The 16,656-nt window shown below is 41.1% G+C and overlaps 1 protein-coding gene across 1 annotated transcript; it reads right to left on the bottom strand.

Moving 5' to 3' along the window:
• Positions 1-1,655: 1,655 nt before the first annotated feature.
• Positions 1,656-12,008, bottom strand: LOC122453675 (alpha-ketoglutarate-dependent dioxygenase alkB homolog 4-like). Its single transcript, XM_043487765.1, has 3 exons — positions 12,003-12,008; positions 8,710-8,862; positions 1,656-3,389 (listed from the first exon to the last, which is right to left on the bottom strand). Exons 1-3 carry the CDS (start codon positions 12,006-12,008, stop codon positions 2,769-2,771), a joined length of 780 nt encoding a protein of 259 aa, XP_043343700.1. The 3' UTR covers positions 1,656-2,768.
• Between the last annotated feature and the right edge of the window lie 4,648 nt (positions 12,009-16,656).

Genomic DNA, 16,656 nt, shown 5'->3' with positions numbered 1-16,656 from the left:
GCGATGGGGGTCCCCTCAGGGCAGCCCAGAGCGTCCTCTGGGGCAGGAGAGTAAACTACTATTTGGAGCCGCAGCAGGGCAGTCTCGGAAGGAGAGGGAAGCGTATTTACAGGCTAGAAATTCAGTTTCTGGAGGTTTAACCTGATTGTGAAGAGGGTTCTGAGTACAGTGGCCTCTCCATGGTGAGAGGAGCCAGTGTGGGCTTGCCCTATTTTCCTCTGAAAGGAGCCTTCCTGGTGCTCATAAAACAAACGCCCGCAGATACACAGAGGCCGTTTCCAAAGTGGAACACAATCTCCATTTAGTACCTGACCAGAAGCAAACGCAAGGGTTTCTATTTTGGACAAACTGCCAGGGCAGAATGTATTTCAGTGTCTTCTAGGGAAATCCGTGCAGGACAAAACCACACAAGCCTGAGTGGATTGAGGCTCATTTACAGACCTTATCTGTCTTCTGCTGAGAAATGCACTATGCATGACATCATGGAGACCACATGTGGTGTATGCAACCCCATTCCCCCCCATCCTGTATATGGAGTTTTTAAAAACAGTTGCCCTGGATTGAACTGAATAAATAAAGCTATAACCTGCTCTCTGCTCTTGGTGGGAGGCCACAGGGAGAGGGGATACTCAGAAGCCCCTGCTCCAACCACTGGTCACCAGTGCCCCAACAGGCTCCCAGGTGAGGGAGGTAGAGGTCCCCTTATTGGACACTTCTGGCCTTTACTATTTTTTAAACATTAAAGAAAAAAAGATTCTTTTGTTTTTTTGGCCATACTGTGCAGTATATGGGATCTTGGCTCCCCAACCAGGGATTGATATCACATCCCCCTGCAGTGGAAGCACAGAGTCTTAACCACTGGACCACCAGGAAAGTCACCATTATTGTTCTGAATGTTCTGGCACTTCAACCCAGAGGGCCAGCCTGCCTCTGCAGCCCAAGATGACTCTCCAGGCCCTGGGGGACCCCAGAAAAGGCCTGGGCTCAGTGCAGATCTTTGGGCCAGCAAGCCCACTCTGACCATTTCCTGGGTGAGCTCAGCCAGCCTGCAGAGACGGTCCTGACTTGGATGCCTCCAGGAGGGCAGAGGGAGAGGATGGACAGACAAGGCTAGAGACTCCTCCCCAGGCCCATTAAGAACCTGCTGAGCTGTCTTTCCAGCCCCTGCCGTCCCTCCCAGGCTCCTGGGGACACAGTCGGCGAGTTTTGCACCCATCTCTGCAGGAAGAGCCTAGAGGACACTGCCTGGCCTCAGCTCAAATGGGGCCCTCTGTTGGCGGAGCACCCTGCAGGCTCCATTCAGGGGTCGGGCTGCCCCGAGGCCCAGCCTGCCAAGCTCCCAGCGAGCAGACCACCGGGTCTGTGCGCCTGCTTGGCAGCTGATGTGGCAAGAGGGGCTGGAGCTCTGGCCGCCTTGCCCAAGCGCCACCCTGAGGGGCGTGAGGGCTAGCAGGGCAGTCACAGTACCTGAGGAGCAGCAGTCCCCACCAGTCGAGGTGTCTGGAAGCCCACTGCCCCCCACGGCCGGCCGCTGGGCCCACTCAGCCCTTCTGTTGGGCCTCTGCCAGGGCCACTACGCAGACAGTGCAGAGTGGCCAGTGACTCTGAACGCCTGACAGCTCTTAAAAAGTTCCAGTGACAGTGAAAACCAGTGCTGTGAATGTCTCCAGGCTGTGATGGGGCGCTGGTCCCCCAAGTTTGGCTCCTAGCATGTGGCTGGTGGGCCAGGTATACTGTCATATAAGCAGCAGGAGACCAGGCTGGCCCGCCATGCCGCCCGCCTCCACAGGCTGCTCCTCACCTGGCCACGGGGGACCGCCGCCCGTCCAGGTCGGCCCTCACAGCACTGCTGCCAGGCAGTGAGCTGCCCTGTGCTGTCCTGGGGGCTGAGGAGGCCCCTCCCCAACTTCTAACATCACTGGGGGTGGGGGGCCCAGACTCCCAGCAGACTGCCCCATCACCACACCGCACACCCCATGGAGTCAAGCATGACCTGGGCAGAGCCGGCTCAGAAGCTGTCAGCAGGCCTGACGTCTGAAACAATAACCACCTCACATCCTCTACCAATCCCCTCTCCAATCCAACACGCTCCCTAAACGGGGGGGCCTGGGAACTCCCGGGCGGTCCAGCGGTTAGGACTCGTCGCTTTCACTGCCATGGCCTAGCTTCAATCCCCAGGTCAGGGAACCAAAATCCTGCAAGCTGTGTGGCATGGCCAAAAGTAAGTAAGTAAAACAGTAAATAAATGTGGGGCCTGCAGGCTGGGATATTCTGCAACCTTGCTGTTATTCAGTGGCTCAGTGGTGCCCGACTCTTTGCATCTCCATGGACTGCAGCATGCCAGGCTCCTCTGTCCTTCACTGTCTCCTGGAGTTTGCTCAAATTCATGTCCACTGAGTTGGTGATGCTACCTAGCCTCTAACCTCGGTTACCCTCTAACCTCATTAAGACAGATGGATAAAGGAGAAAACAGCCTGAAGGAGCACCAACCATTTTTAAGCTCAAATTAGGCCACTGCCCTCAAACTGTGACAAACCACCCAAACAAGTGGCCACCGCGCAGGTCAAAAGGGACTGACCTGAGGCCCCTGACAGTGAAACCATCCCGGGCAGGGCTTGAGCTGCCCTGTGCCAGGGCGTATCCGGCGGTCTCCCCTTAAGACCTGAGAAAGACCCTGGCGCTGGGCGCTCCCTTCGATGCTGGCCAACGGTCCACTCGGGAGCCAGCGCCTCCGCCAGGCCCAGCGGCCAGCTCCCCGTCCTGGCGGCTCACATGGTGGGTCTCCCATGAAAGGAGAGCGCCATTCGCAGGAGTTCCTGCCCCAGTTCCTGCTGCTTCCCTCCAGGGCCGAACTCGGCCGACAGCTCCCGGAAGGTGACGCCCACGCGCCGGGCCCCGATGTCTCGCCGGTGGATGGCGTGCTTCCACTGGTGCCGCGCGCCTCCCCTGAGCACCACCAGGGAGCGGCGGGGCAAGGGGACCGCCACCTCCACCTCCTGGCATGGGACGGACCGGCTGGGGGCCATCGCGCCGTCTGCCAGGGCCTCCGGGAAGCCGGATGGGGCCAGGCAGAGCAGCAGGCTGCTGGGCGCCTCCCGGGACATGGAAAGCATGGTGGGGGACAGCAGGTTGAGGCTCACCAGCCGCTCCCCCCACAGCCAGGCGTCATCCAGGTGGGGGTCGATGGCGGAGCCCCGCTCCGGGCAGTAGTCCAGGTTGCATTGCTCCTCGGGCCGGAAGTCCTCCAGGATGGGGTACAGGCCCATCCGCTGCACCACCTCCCGGCTGAAGCTGGGGAGGCCTCGGAAGCCGGCCATCTTTAGCTTCTGTTTCCGGAAATTGACTTTGGGGCCGTAATCCTGCTTCCTCCGCCCAGTAAATTCTAATTCCTTTTAAAGAAGCCTACTTTGAAGTCAATAATTTTTAAATGATTAAAAAGGAGATCATGAACTCCTTATTGCCAAATTCAGACTTACATTGGAGAAAGTGGGGAAAACCACTAGACCATTCAGTATGACCTAAATCAAACCCCTTATGATTATACAGTGGAAGTGAGAAATAGATTTAAGGGGCTAGATCTGATAGACAGAGTGCCTGATGAACAATGGACAGAGGTTTGTGACATTGTACAGGAGACAGGGATCAAGACCATCCCCATGGAAAAGAAATGCAAAAAAGCAAAATGGCTGTCTGAGGAGGCCTTACAAATTGCTGTGAAAAGAAGAGAAGTGAAAAGTGAAGGAGAAAAGAAAAGATATTCCCATTTGAATGCAGAGTTCCAAAGAATAGCAAGGAGAGATAAGAAAGCATTCCAGAGTGATCAATGCAAAGAAATAGAGGAAAACAACAGAATGGGAAAGATTAGAGATCTCTTCAAGAAAATTAGAGATACCAAGGCAATATTTCATGCAAAGATGGGCTCAATAAAGGACAGAAATGGTATGGACCTAACGGAAGCAGAAGATATTAAGAAGAGGTGGCAAGAATACACAGAAGAACTATACAAAAAATGTCTTCATGACCCAGATAATCACGATGGTATGATCTCTCACCTAGAGCCAGACATCCTGGAATGTGAAGTCAAGTGGGCCTTAGAAAGCATCGCTACAAACAAAACTCGTGGAGGTGATGGAATTCTAGTTGAGCTATAGCAAATCCTGAAAGATGATGCTGTGAAAGTGCTGCACTCAATATGTCAGCAAATTTGGAAAACTCAGCAGTGGCCACAGGACTGGAAAAGGTCAGTTTTCATTCCAATTCCAAGAAAGGCAATCCAAAGAATGCTCAAAGTACCGACACATTGCACTCATCTCACACGCTAGTAAAGTAATGCCTTAAATATTCTCGCAAGCCCAGGCTTCACATACAGAACGTGAAGTTCAAGCTGGGTTTGAGAAAAGGCAAGGAACCACCACAAGGCCAACAGACGGACCAAATTGCAACACCAGTTGGATCAATCGAAAAGCAGAAGTTATTCTGAAAGAGAGGAATACCAGACCGCCTTGACCGCCTCTTGAGAAATATATGCAGGCAGGAAGCAACATGTAGAATGGACATGAAACAACACGACTTGGTTCCAAATAGGAAAAGAATCTGTCAAGGCTGTATATTGTCACCGCTGCTTATTTACTTTATGAGAGTACATCATAAGAAACGCTGGTCTGGATGAAACACAAGCTGGAATTAAGATTGCCGGGAGAAATATCAATAACCTCAGATATGCAGATGATACCACCCTTATGGCAGAAAGTGAAGAGGAAATAAAAAGCCTCTTGATGAAAGTGAAAGAGGAGAGTGAAAAAGTTGGCTTAAAGCTTAACATTCAGAAAACTAAGATCATGGCATCTGGTCCCATCACTTCATGGGAGATAGATGGGGAAACAGGGGGAACAGTGTCAGACTTATTTTGGGGGGGCTCCAAAATCACTGCAGATGGTGATTGCAGCCATGAAATTAAAATACACTTACTCCTTGGAAGGAAAGTTATACCCAGACTAAGACATGCATATTTAAAAACGAGACATTACTTTTGCCAACAAAGGTCCGTTAGTCAGGCTAGTTTTTCCAGTGGTCTGTAGGATTGAAGTTGGATGCTATTGAATAGCTGAGCGCCAAAGAATTGATGCTTTGAATGTGCTGTTGGAGAAGATTCTTTGAAGTCCTTGGATGCAAGGAGATCCAACGTGTCCATGCCTATAAGGAGATCAGTCCTGGGGTTCAATTGGAAGGACTGATGCTGCAAAAGCATGAAACTCCAATACTTGGCCACCTGATCGAAGAAGTTGCTCATGGAAAAGACCCTGATGCTGGGAGGGATTGGGGCAGGAGAGAAGGGGATGACAGAGAATGAGATCGCTGGATGGTGTCACTGACTCGATGGACATGGGTTTGAGTAAACTCCGGGAGGTGGTGATGGACAGATTAAGATTGATAAAAGAGTAACCAGGCAAAGAAGGAAGAACATTTCAGTGTGAAGATACATCATGAGAAAAGAGCTCATGTTAGGAATAGACATAAAGTGCTTGATAAGAGAGATCAGTGTGGATGAAGTGAAGTAAAATATGAGCAGTAAAACATATGAGCCTGGACATAAAGATTTTTTGGAACCACACAGGCCATATGATGAATATTGTTATTTATTGTAGTTGTTCAGTCACTAAATTGTGTCTGACTCTCTGCGACCCCATGAACTGCAGCACAACCAGGCTTCCTGTCCTTCACTAACTCCTGGAGTTGGCTCAGACTTATGTCCATTGAGTCAGTGATACCACCCAACTATCTCATCCTCTGTTGTCCCCTTTTCCTCTTGCCCTTGATCTTTCTCAGAGTCGGGGTCTTTTCCAACAGGTATGGCTCTTCACATCAGGTGGCTGAAGTACTGGAGCTTCAGCTTCAGCATCTGTCCTTCCAGTGAATATTCAGGGTTGATTTTACTGTAGAGCAATGGGATAACCATAAACATTCTTAATGGATAGATGACATGTAGATTTGTACTTTGAAAAGATTGCCCACTTTAAAGCAAAGTATTACTAGAAAAAAAGAGAAAAATGTAGTAAAATGATAAGTTACACAGTACACCGCTTATTCTTATTTTAGAACATGAAACAATTTAAAACAGAACAATTTCTTCTGGTTAATTGCTTGTTCTTTGGTTCTCTTTCCCTTTCTTTTGCTTCTCTCCAAAGGGTTTCCAAGTATAAGTATTCCCACCACCTTTGAGTTACCAGTGGTCTCTCTGACAGAATGGTTTTTCTCACAATTTCCTGACCTAGTATCTATCGTGTTGTAGATGATTCTATTAAGCTATAAACCACTCATCCATTTCTGGATAGGCTGCACAGAATCTTAGTGGCTCTTTTTTTTTTTTTTTTTTTTTAAATTACAGCATTCTTTAGACTCTCAGATATTGCTAGCATCTCCATATTCCATCCCTCAACAACCATCCATCCCATGGCCATCCCACCATTGGTACCTAATATAACCTATAAGAGGTCATTATGTCTCCCATGTTCTCTGTAGCCACTGCCTCCACATGTATGTATTATTGTAAAATACGGCAAAAGACCAAATGGAACCTTTCATGGATTTCATCCAGGGAATTGAGTCATCAGTTCTAATGTGCTCATGTTTCCTCTTATCCTTCTGGAAGTTTCTTGAATCCCTAGATATATTATCATATTCATCCACCAAAACTACAAATATGTACACACTGAGTTTTCTCACATAAAGGTCCAGAAGTAAGGACATTAATATTGAACTCTTTGCCCTCTACCTTTCTTGAGGATAGTATTTCCTCCGAATACCCCCAAGATATTCTGAGTTCTCTTTATCTCTTGCTAATAGTGAAACAAATATTCAATGGTACTACTCCAGGTCCATAATTTGTTGATAACAACAAAACAAAATCACTTTATTAATGTCCAACTCTTTGCAATTCTGTGAACCATAGCCCACTAGACTCCTTTGTCCATTGGATTCTCCAGGCAAGAATGCTGGAGTGGGTTGCCATGCCCTCCTCCAGGGCACCTTCCTGACCCAGAGATCGAACCCACGTCCCTTATGTCTCCTAAATGGCAGATGGGTTCTTTACCACTAGTGCTACCTGGAAAGCCCAAAAAAGGATAATTAATACTGATAATCCTTCCAACTTCACACTATTACACGGCTTCCCTTGTGTCTCAGCTGGTAAGGAATCCGGCTGCAATGTGGGAGACCTGAGTTCAATCCCTGGGTTGGGAAGATCCCCTGGGAAAGGGAAAGGCCACCCACTCCAGTGTTCTGGCTTGGAGAATTCCACGGACTGTATAGTCCATGGGGTTGCAAAGAGTCCGACACGACTGAGCAACTTTCACTTTCACTTCCAACTTCATACTATTATACTGCTAGGGAATTAAAAAAAAAAAAAAAAAAAAGCCTCCAAAACATTTTTTTCATTGATCATAAAAGCTAAGCACTGATTTTTTCCCATTCTTCTCATTTCCTACAGCAACAAGTTTAATTCTCTCTTCTCATTCTGTTTCTATCACACAGTATATATTAGTGTGTGTTAGTTGCTCAGCTGTGTCCCACTCTTTGCAACTCCATGGACTGTAATCTGCCAGGCTCTTCTGTCCGTGGAATTCTTCAGGCAAGATTACTAGAGTGGATAATGATTCCCTTCTCCCCGGGATCTTCCTGACCCAGGGATTGAACCTGGGTCTCCTCATTACAGGCTAATTCTTTACCATCTGAGCCACCAAGGAAGCCTCTGTATATGACATTAGTTAACCAAAGTGTTGTCAAATACAGGGGAAGGACATAAAAAAATAGTATATTTCAGGTTAGATTTTAATTATATGGGGGAAAAAAGCAGTGAAATGAGGTGTCTATTGCAGTGATCTAGGAGGATTAAAAATGGCAAAAATGTTGGTGATAGAACTGGTAAAAAGTGAGTGAACTTAAGAGACAAATCTGGCCCAACACCAATTTGGGGAAATAAACTTGTGACACTCATTCATTTATGTACTCTTTATGACTGCTTCGCATTGTAAAAATAAAATTCAGTTGATGTGATGGAGACCACACAATCAACACAGCCTAAACTATTCACTGCCTTCTCCTTCATAGAAAATTGTTGCCAATTCCTAATTAATAGCACAAGTACAAATTCTATGCACTGTTTATACTCATTTTACTAAATATATCAGCAAGAAGATTTTTTTTTTTCACTTTATCCATTCGTTTATTTAGTCATTCAGCAACCACTTAATAGATGTCTATAAAGCTGCAGGCATTGTTCTGTGCCATGAAGATAAGAGTAAGGAAACATGGTACCTATTCTTTTTTTTTTCTTTCTTTCTTTCTTTTTTTTTAAAATTAATTAATTTATTTATTTTTTCAGTGGGTTTTGTCATACATTGACACGAACCAGCAATAGATTTACATGTATTCCCCATCCCGATCCCCCCTCCCACCCCCCTCTCCACCCGACTCCTCTGGGTCTTCCCAGTGCACCAGGCCCGAGCACTTGTCTCATGCATCCCACCTGGGCTGGTGACCTGTTTCACCATAGATAATATACATGCTGTTTTTTAACCTTTGTAAACAGTGGCTTTGATCTTACCTGTTTTTGTTTTTGTTTTTGTTTTTTTAAGATTTATTTATTTCTGGTTGCTTGCACTGGGTCTTCATTGCTATGCAGGAGCTTTCCTTAGTCAACTAGAGAGTAACCCCAGTAGTGAGAAGGGGCTGCTCTTGGCTGTGGGACACAGGTGGCTTCTCCTCGTGGTGGCTTTTCTTCTTGCAGTCACGTGCTCTGGGGCACGTGGGCTTCAGGAGTTGTGGCACACAGGCTCGGTAACTGCAGCTCAGGGGTCCAAGCTCCTGCACCGCAGTGAAGACCCAGTTTACAAAGGTTAAAATCTTCTTGCTGATACATTTAATAAAATCTTCCAAGTCCCCTTCACTGACAGGCAGATTCTTACCCACTGCTCCACCAAGGAAGCCTCTGATCTTACCTGTTTTTAACCTCATGTTCTAGAGGCAGAATTTATGTAAATATTTTTTAACCTCATATGGAAAGGAGCTTTTAAAGATAGTATTTACATTCATTTTTTAAATTAATAATGAATTATTCTAATAATACATAATTATTCTGTTTTTGAATAGCTTTTACCAACTCATTCATAAAAAATTTTAACCTATATAAAATTATAGAGAAAATAACATAATCATCTTTCATCTGCATGTGTATCCTAGTTTGAATAATAAATTCATGGCACTGTTTGATACCTCTGCATTCCTTTATCCAACTGTGGAAAGCTCTTAGAGAGATGAGAATACCAGACCATCTTACCTGTCCGGAGAAACCCATATGCAGGTCAAGAAGCAGTAGTTAGTACCCTGTATGGAACAACTGATTGGTTCAAGATAGGGAAGAGAGTATGACAGGGCTGTCTGCTGTCCCTGTTTGTTTAACCTTTACACTGAGCACATCATGAGAAATGCTAGGCTGGATGAGTTACAAGCTGGAATCAAGATAGGTGGGAGAAACATCAACAACCTCAGATATGCAGGTGATACTACTCTAAATGCAGAAAGCAAAGAGGAACTAAAGAGCCTCTTGATGAGGGTGAAGGAGGAAAGTGGAAGACCAGGCTTAAGACTAAATATTAAAAAAAATAAAATAAAAACTAAGATTATGGCATCTGGCCCCATTACTGCATGGTAAATAGAAGGGGGAAAGGTGGAAGTAGTGACAGATTTCCTCTTTGGGGGCTCTAAAACTACTGCAGATGGTGACTGCATCCATGAAATCAGAAGACGATTGCTTCTTGGCAGGAAGTGATGATAAAGCTAGACAGTACACTGAGAGGCTGAGACATTACTCTACAGACAAAGGTCCATATATTCAAGGCTATAGTCTTCCCAGTGGTCACAAACAGTTGTTAGAGCTGTACCATAAAGAAGGCAGAACACCAAAGAATTGATGCCTTCAAACTATGGTGCTGGAGAAGACTCCTGAAAGTCCCTTGGACAGCAAGGAGATCAAACCAGTCAATATTAAGGGAGGTCAACCCTGAATATTCACTGGAAGGCCTGGTGCTGAAGCTGAATCTCCAGCATTTTGGTCATCTAACGCAAAGAAACCAAAGATCTATTGGATCTTTGGGATCATTGGAAAAGTCCCTGATGCTGGGAAAGATTGAAGACAGAAAGGAGAAGAGGCTGACAAAGGATGAGATGGCTGGATAACATCACCAATGCAATTAATATGAACTTGGGCAGACTGTGGGAGATGGTAATGGACAGGGAGGCCTGGTGTGCTGCAGTCCATGGGGTTGCAAAGAGTCGGACAGACTGGGTGACTGAGCAAACAAACAAACAAATTCCTTTATCCCTGTTTATTTTGAAACTAATTCAAGATATTTGGGCTTCTCAGGTGGCGCTAGTGGTAAAGAATCTGCCTGCCAATGCAGGAGACATAAGAGACTCAGGTTTGATCCCTGGGTCAGAAAAATCCCCTGGAGGAGGCCATGGCAACTTACTCTATCATTCTTGCCTGGAGAATCCCACAACAGAGGAGCCTGGAGGACTATAGTCCATGGGGTTGCGTGGAGTTGGACATGACTGAAGCGACTTAGCATGCACATGCAAGGTATTTATATCTTTTGTCTGCAAATATATCTAAAGTTTACATATCTAAAATATAAGTACCCTTTTGTAATATAACCACAAAACATTTATCACACCAAAAAGTGACAGTAATTCTTTAATAAGATTTTTTTCATATAATTTTAAAGTATATTTCAGTGACCATACTTTAAAGTCTTTATTTTGCAGTTTGCTAATGTGATTTGGGTTTCCCTTGTGGCTTGGTAATAAAGAATCTGCCTGCCAATGCAAGAGACACAAGTTCAATCCCTGAGTCAGGAAGATTCCTTGGAGAAGGAAATGATAACACACTGCAGTATTCTTGCCTGGAAAAGCCCATGGGCAGAGAAGCCTTGTGGGCTACAATCCCTGGAGTATCAAAAGAGTTGGACATGACTTAGCGACTAAACAACAACAGTGTGACTCTTAGGTCTTTAGATTTATAGTTTCTATCTCTTTTTATTTTTTCCATATAGTTTATTTATTGAATTAATTAGGTCATTTGTACAGTAGAAATTCCATTCTGGATTTTGCTGGTTGAAATTTTGCAGTGTCATTTAACATGTTTCTTTAACTCCAGTACTTCACATAAGTTCACAAGCTAGATTTAGAATCAGGTTTATATTTTGGCAGGAGTATTTGTATATTGTGTTATGCAAGCACATGATGACTTGTGGCTTCTCTTTTTTATCATCATGCATTGATTATTATTGCCTCAATCCATCCCTTTCATTATGGTTGTAAAATTGTGTTAGCTTAATTCTATTAATATAATCTCTACTTCTATTAGCTAAAATATTTTCATAAAAAGAAATATTCTCTAATCAATTATTTATTTACACTAAAGCATATAGGAAGAACAGTATAACGACTGGTTCTTTCAAAATAATGAGGTAGTTTCCTAGTATTTTATGTAAGTGATCATCGAGAATAGTTTTATTATTACAAAGTCATGGATGGAAATGTATTTGATGTGTTTCAGTCCATTACAGTTATTAGTCTTAAATGTTCAAATTGTCCCAACTTTGGCAATAGGGAGCTTGTTAAAGTTAGTTCCAGGCGTCCTTTTAAAGACTCAGTCATCATTTATAACTTCTTCATGATTCCATTGGACATGAATAGCTCAGTTTGTACATATCCTGTTGCAGATCTGGAATTAGCTATTTTTCCAAGGAGTTCTATATCCTTTTAGTGAGAAATGGTAGTTAGCACAATCGTGTTACTAGGAATGCTAATTGGTTATTGGGTTGGTCATTATTTTTAAGATTTTTTTTAAAGACAGAACTAGGACACATTTTGTTTTAAGATAACTATGTTGATGCTTCCAATTCAATATCAGAATTAATCTTACTTAATCTCATTGGTCTTACCTCCATATCTCCACCTATCAATGTTAAAAATACTTGTTCTCAGTGACCCCAACATAATCATTTATTTTACCCTGTGTAAGAAATATACAACAGTCTCAGAATAAAAAAACCAACAGAACCAACAACAATGTTGTTACTAAATACTGTTTTTAGTATACCTAGACATTTCCTTTAGGTCAACTTTACTTCTAACAGTTACTCAATATATTTTAGTAACTACTTTAGTAAACTGTTTGCTAACTTTAGTAAATTTCCACTGAAATTGTCCAGAGTTCTGAAAATCTCTATAATATTTTGAAGTTAAGTAAATAAACACAGGGTGCTTCCTTGGTGGCTCAGTGGTAAAGAATCCTCCTGCCAGTGCAGGAGGCGCTGGTTTGATCACTGGGTCGGGAAGATCCCCTGGAGAAGGAAATTGCAATCCAATGCAGTATTCTTGCCTGGGAAATCCTATGGACAGAGGAACCTGGCAGGCTAGTCTATGGGGCTGCAAAAGAGTCAAACATGATTTAGCAACTGAACAACAACCAAATAAACACAAAATCACTTGATAAAATATCTTGAGAAATGTCATAATTCTGCGTCTTTTGTTTTAGAAATATTTTATTATACCTCTATGAGAGTTTTAAATCTCTTTCCAATCATCTCTATGTCTTCTACACAATCCACATTTAGAAAACTTCTTTAGATCATAATCAGCCTAAGTAAGAATCTATCAAGAGGAAAATAAGCATCATACCATTTATTTAAGCACTGTTCTTTCAAAAGAAAAATTAGTGCATTTTTTTTCCCCAAACAGTACTTGAAGTGTATTATTGAATGCTACCTTTAGGAAAACAAAAATCTACACACACATAATAAAGCATATAAAGATATATACATATTAAATAGGATTTATTCTATTCTCTATGGATTATCATGTTTAAATTATTAAAATGTACTTTGTTTCTTTTAATATTCCTCAATCATTCCCTTTTCAGTATTATCTTATCTTCTTTGTTGTTACACATGTTGAAGTGTACAACATGCAATATTTATGTGGTAAATTTTATGTATTCTTAAGTATGGATTTGGAAATATGATGAAAGCTTAATGTTCACTAGAATGTGGATTTGGAGATATCACACTTAAAAATTTGATGTATCATGAATATTTCCTCTTGAGGGCTTTGAAAATGTGTCCTTACTGATTGCTATGTACAATCCATAGTCAGCTGCAAGCTACTCATGACTGTATAGCTAAGCATAAATGATTTGACTGCGAGTCAACTACTTAAGCATATAGAAAAATGCCTTGTATAACAGTTATATTTCAAGAGCAATTCAATTATAGCTTTTTTCAAAATCAAGGAAAGATATTCTGAGTATGCCAAGTTATTTGCAGTAACAGCCTCTCAGCATCATATTAATATAGATGATAAATACAGTTTTTTATACAAAATCTGAATGTTATGAATTGTAAATGTGTAAGGTTTCTTTATTGTAACATTATTTATAGAAACTATTTCACCTAAAATAGTTTATACTCATAATCACTGATTAAATACACTTCTGATTTTAGTGAATGCTTAGACCACTGTATAAATGACATTGAATTTTTTATTTAAATCATAAGGAATCTTTCTTACAAGAAAATTAAGTAGCAAGACCAAGATCATAGATAGACATTTGTGGTGGAGAGAATACTAACTTTCATCTAATGATAGCCATATAGTTCATTTTATTTATGCTACATTTATTGATACTAAATTACAAAACCAGATTTTTAGGTTGAATTAGGGCAATTAAAACATCTATGGTTGAATGACAACCAAAGCATTTATAATTATGTTTTTTCTCTTAATGTTATTATCTTGGATCTTCAGACTTGGTCTTCTGCCATTCTTGACCTTATGTTTACCCATTATGTGTATGCAGTTCTATTTGAAACACGGGAGGAGTTATTTTGTTTAGTTTCATTTATAATGGAGGAGTGGAATTTTTGAAAAATGACTGAGAATTAAATTTCTTTAAAATCTATAAACTTCAATATGCCAGACAGAACTTAAAGCCAACCAATAATATCTTCCAAGTCCCCCTGTTCTTGTTCAGTACTTCTCATCTCACACCAGTGTTTATTCAGGTGGCACGAAGTTATAAAGAATCTTAAGGAAAGCTCTCAAGGACAGATCACAATAAATTATTACAGAGCCTAGAGCATATATACTGAAGTGTCAGTAGATGAAAACTTCTACTCCTTGTCAGGTAGAGAGTCATAAATAAATGCCCATTGCTTGCATATAACCCTCAAGTTACTTTCAGCAGCTGACGATCAAATCACTGAAATTGAATTCTTTAATGATAATTTGGTAGCTCCAGAACTTTTCCTTCCTTGAAAAAGAAATGGCAACCCACTCCAGTATTTTTGCCTGAAGAATCCCATGGACAGAGGAGCCTGGCGGGCTACTGTCCATGGGGTCACAAGAGTCGGACACGACTTAGTGACTAAGCCACCACCACCAGAATTGTTATCAGGTAAAGCGATGACACGTTCTTTAGTCTGTGAATCAACAGGGATCTATTGGTCAGAACTGATTTAACATGGTAATAACCAATAAATATAGTGTTGAATTATGGTTAATTTTATACAATAGCAATAAGAAAGAGGAGAAAGAAAAAAAGAAGAGGAGGAGGAGATGGACGAGGAGGAAAGGGAAGGAAAAGCAAGTGCAGTTATTCCTCACCCAAACACTTTACCAGAGTATACAAGAAAAAAGCGGATGCATATATTACCATCCAGGATTCTGCTTATCTGTGAAAATGAGTAGACTCCCTTTAGCCTGCGAGTGTTATCAGGAAGGAGCTAGTCTGGGCCTCTCTTTTGGAGGAATCAGATGGAAGTCCAATCCACAGCCCTCAGTTTGTAACCTACCTGAAAAGTTAAAAAAAATGCCTTCTCTTTTAGAATATGCTTCATCTTGTTTGTGTGCTATGCAATTCAGACTATTTGGGTTTTGCAATGGCTAAACCCAATATATATAATATATATGGAATATATGGAACACAATGTAATAATTCCAGTATAATATATATGGAATTTTTAGGAGAAATAAATTTGGCATTGAAATATAGTAGGATTCAATTTTTTAATGGAATTTCCTGTATTGTCATTTATTATTTCAAAAACTCTCCTCTCTTACAATCTTAGTTTTACTCATACTTACTTATTTTCAATTTCCATTTCCTCTTCTATTTCTTTAAAAAGTGCTTCGTATACTTTGAGTATGCAACAGTTGAAATGTCAATTAGGAAGCCATAATTTATATGCTTTGTAGTAAGTTTTTAAGAATCGTTAACAAAATTATAAAGATATTTGCCTTTAAAAGTTTTGTTTTACTAAAAATGTGAAAACAAGAATAGTCAGAAATGTAGAAAAATATGGAAATTTCTAAAACATAATTTATAGTTTTTAAGAATGATATGAAATAAGGCTAAACAGTTTTCTAATTCTTATTCCCTGTGAAAACCTCAATAAGAGCCTTTTACATTTGATACGCATCTCTAAATTTGATGAATGAATTTTAAATAGTGTAATATTGAAAGGACTTTAATTGATTGCTTTGATTTTTTAATCAAACTATACAAGTTTTAACTAGTAGAAAGAAAATGATTTTAAAGGAAATAATTTATAGATGGATATTAAGCATGTTTTTAACTAATTGCTCAATACTTAACTTATTTCTCTTATTTTAATCTACTTAAGTATGTTAGCAATAATTTAAACATCTCTCCTATTTCTGAATAAATTTATGTTAATTTACTCCCCAAATTATTTTTAGATACTCTTATTCTCATATATATATTTTGATCAATTTAAATTTAGTGTATTTTGAGACTATGGAAACAATTTTAAAGCTTATTTATATGGATGATGATGCATACAAGTTGGTATAGACTTATTTAAATTAAATATAAATCACAAGTAGAATAAAGGTAAATTCAGCAGATTTTAACCAATTATACAGCACTAAATATGTTCCCTATCAAACTCATTAATAGACCAAACAATTATTAGAGCTTTTTGATAAAGTTTTGTGAAGTCTCTTTTTTTGTAGTGGCAATTCAAAGGTACAGACTTTTAAACTGAGGTTTTAAATATATCCTGAATGAATCCATTATCAGAGTTATTTTAATAGGAGTCATCAGTTCAACTGGCTCTTCCAGTTATAAGGTTATATGATCCAAAGTTCCAAATTAGCATAGTTCTGCAATCAGGAATCTATAGGTTCTGGTTTCCACTATTAATAGAAATGTCTTAGCATACCAACAATGTTTAATTCTGGCACCTCTAAAATGTTAATGGGTTGCACAGTAGTGAAGCAAGTTTTTTGCTTAGTTTTGTTTTTTCTACTCTTATTAATTTTATGAGAAATGTAGTTTTGTTCTTCAGAGGATGCACTCTAATAGAATTCATCTAGTAAAAGTTAAGATTTCAAGATTAGGTGGATCTACACACCTAACAAAGCAATAATAAAGGAGTCTAAGTGGGTAGGAATTTTGAAACCGCTAGGTGGCATTTCAGCTTCAAAGAGCTGAGGCTTTTTATGTCTCAGCACAGAAAGAATTCAGCAAGAGACAAAGTGGTAGGTAAGAAATGACTTGTTAGGATAGTATGC

The sequence above is a fragment of the Cervus canadensis genome, chromosome 15, assembly GCF_019320065.1.
Source record: "Cervus canadensis isolate Bull #8, Minnesota chromosome 15, ASM1932006v1, whole genome shotgun sequence".
NCBI lineage: Eukaryota > Metazoa > Chordata > Mammalia > Artiodactyla > Cervidae > Cervus > Cervus canadensis.
This window is presented reverse-complemented; position numbering and strand designations above follow the sequence as displayed.

Excerpts from the sequence above, each read along its gene's own strand:
- LOC122453675 (XM_043487765.1), bottom strand. Across the intron at positions 3,390-8,709 it reads AGCCCCTTCTCACTACTGGG|GAATTAGAATTTACTGGGCG; the intron begins GTTACTCTCTAG and ends CTTCTTTAAAAG.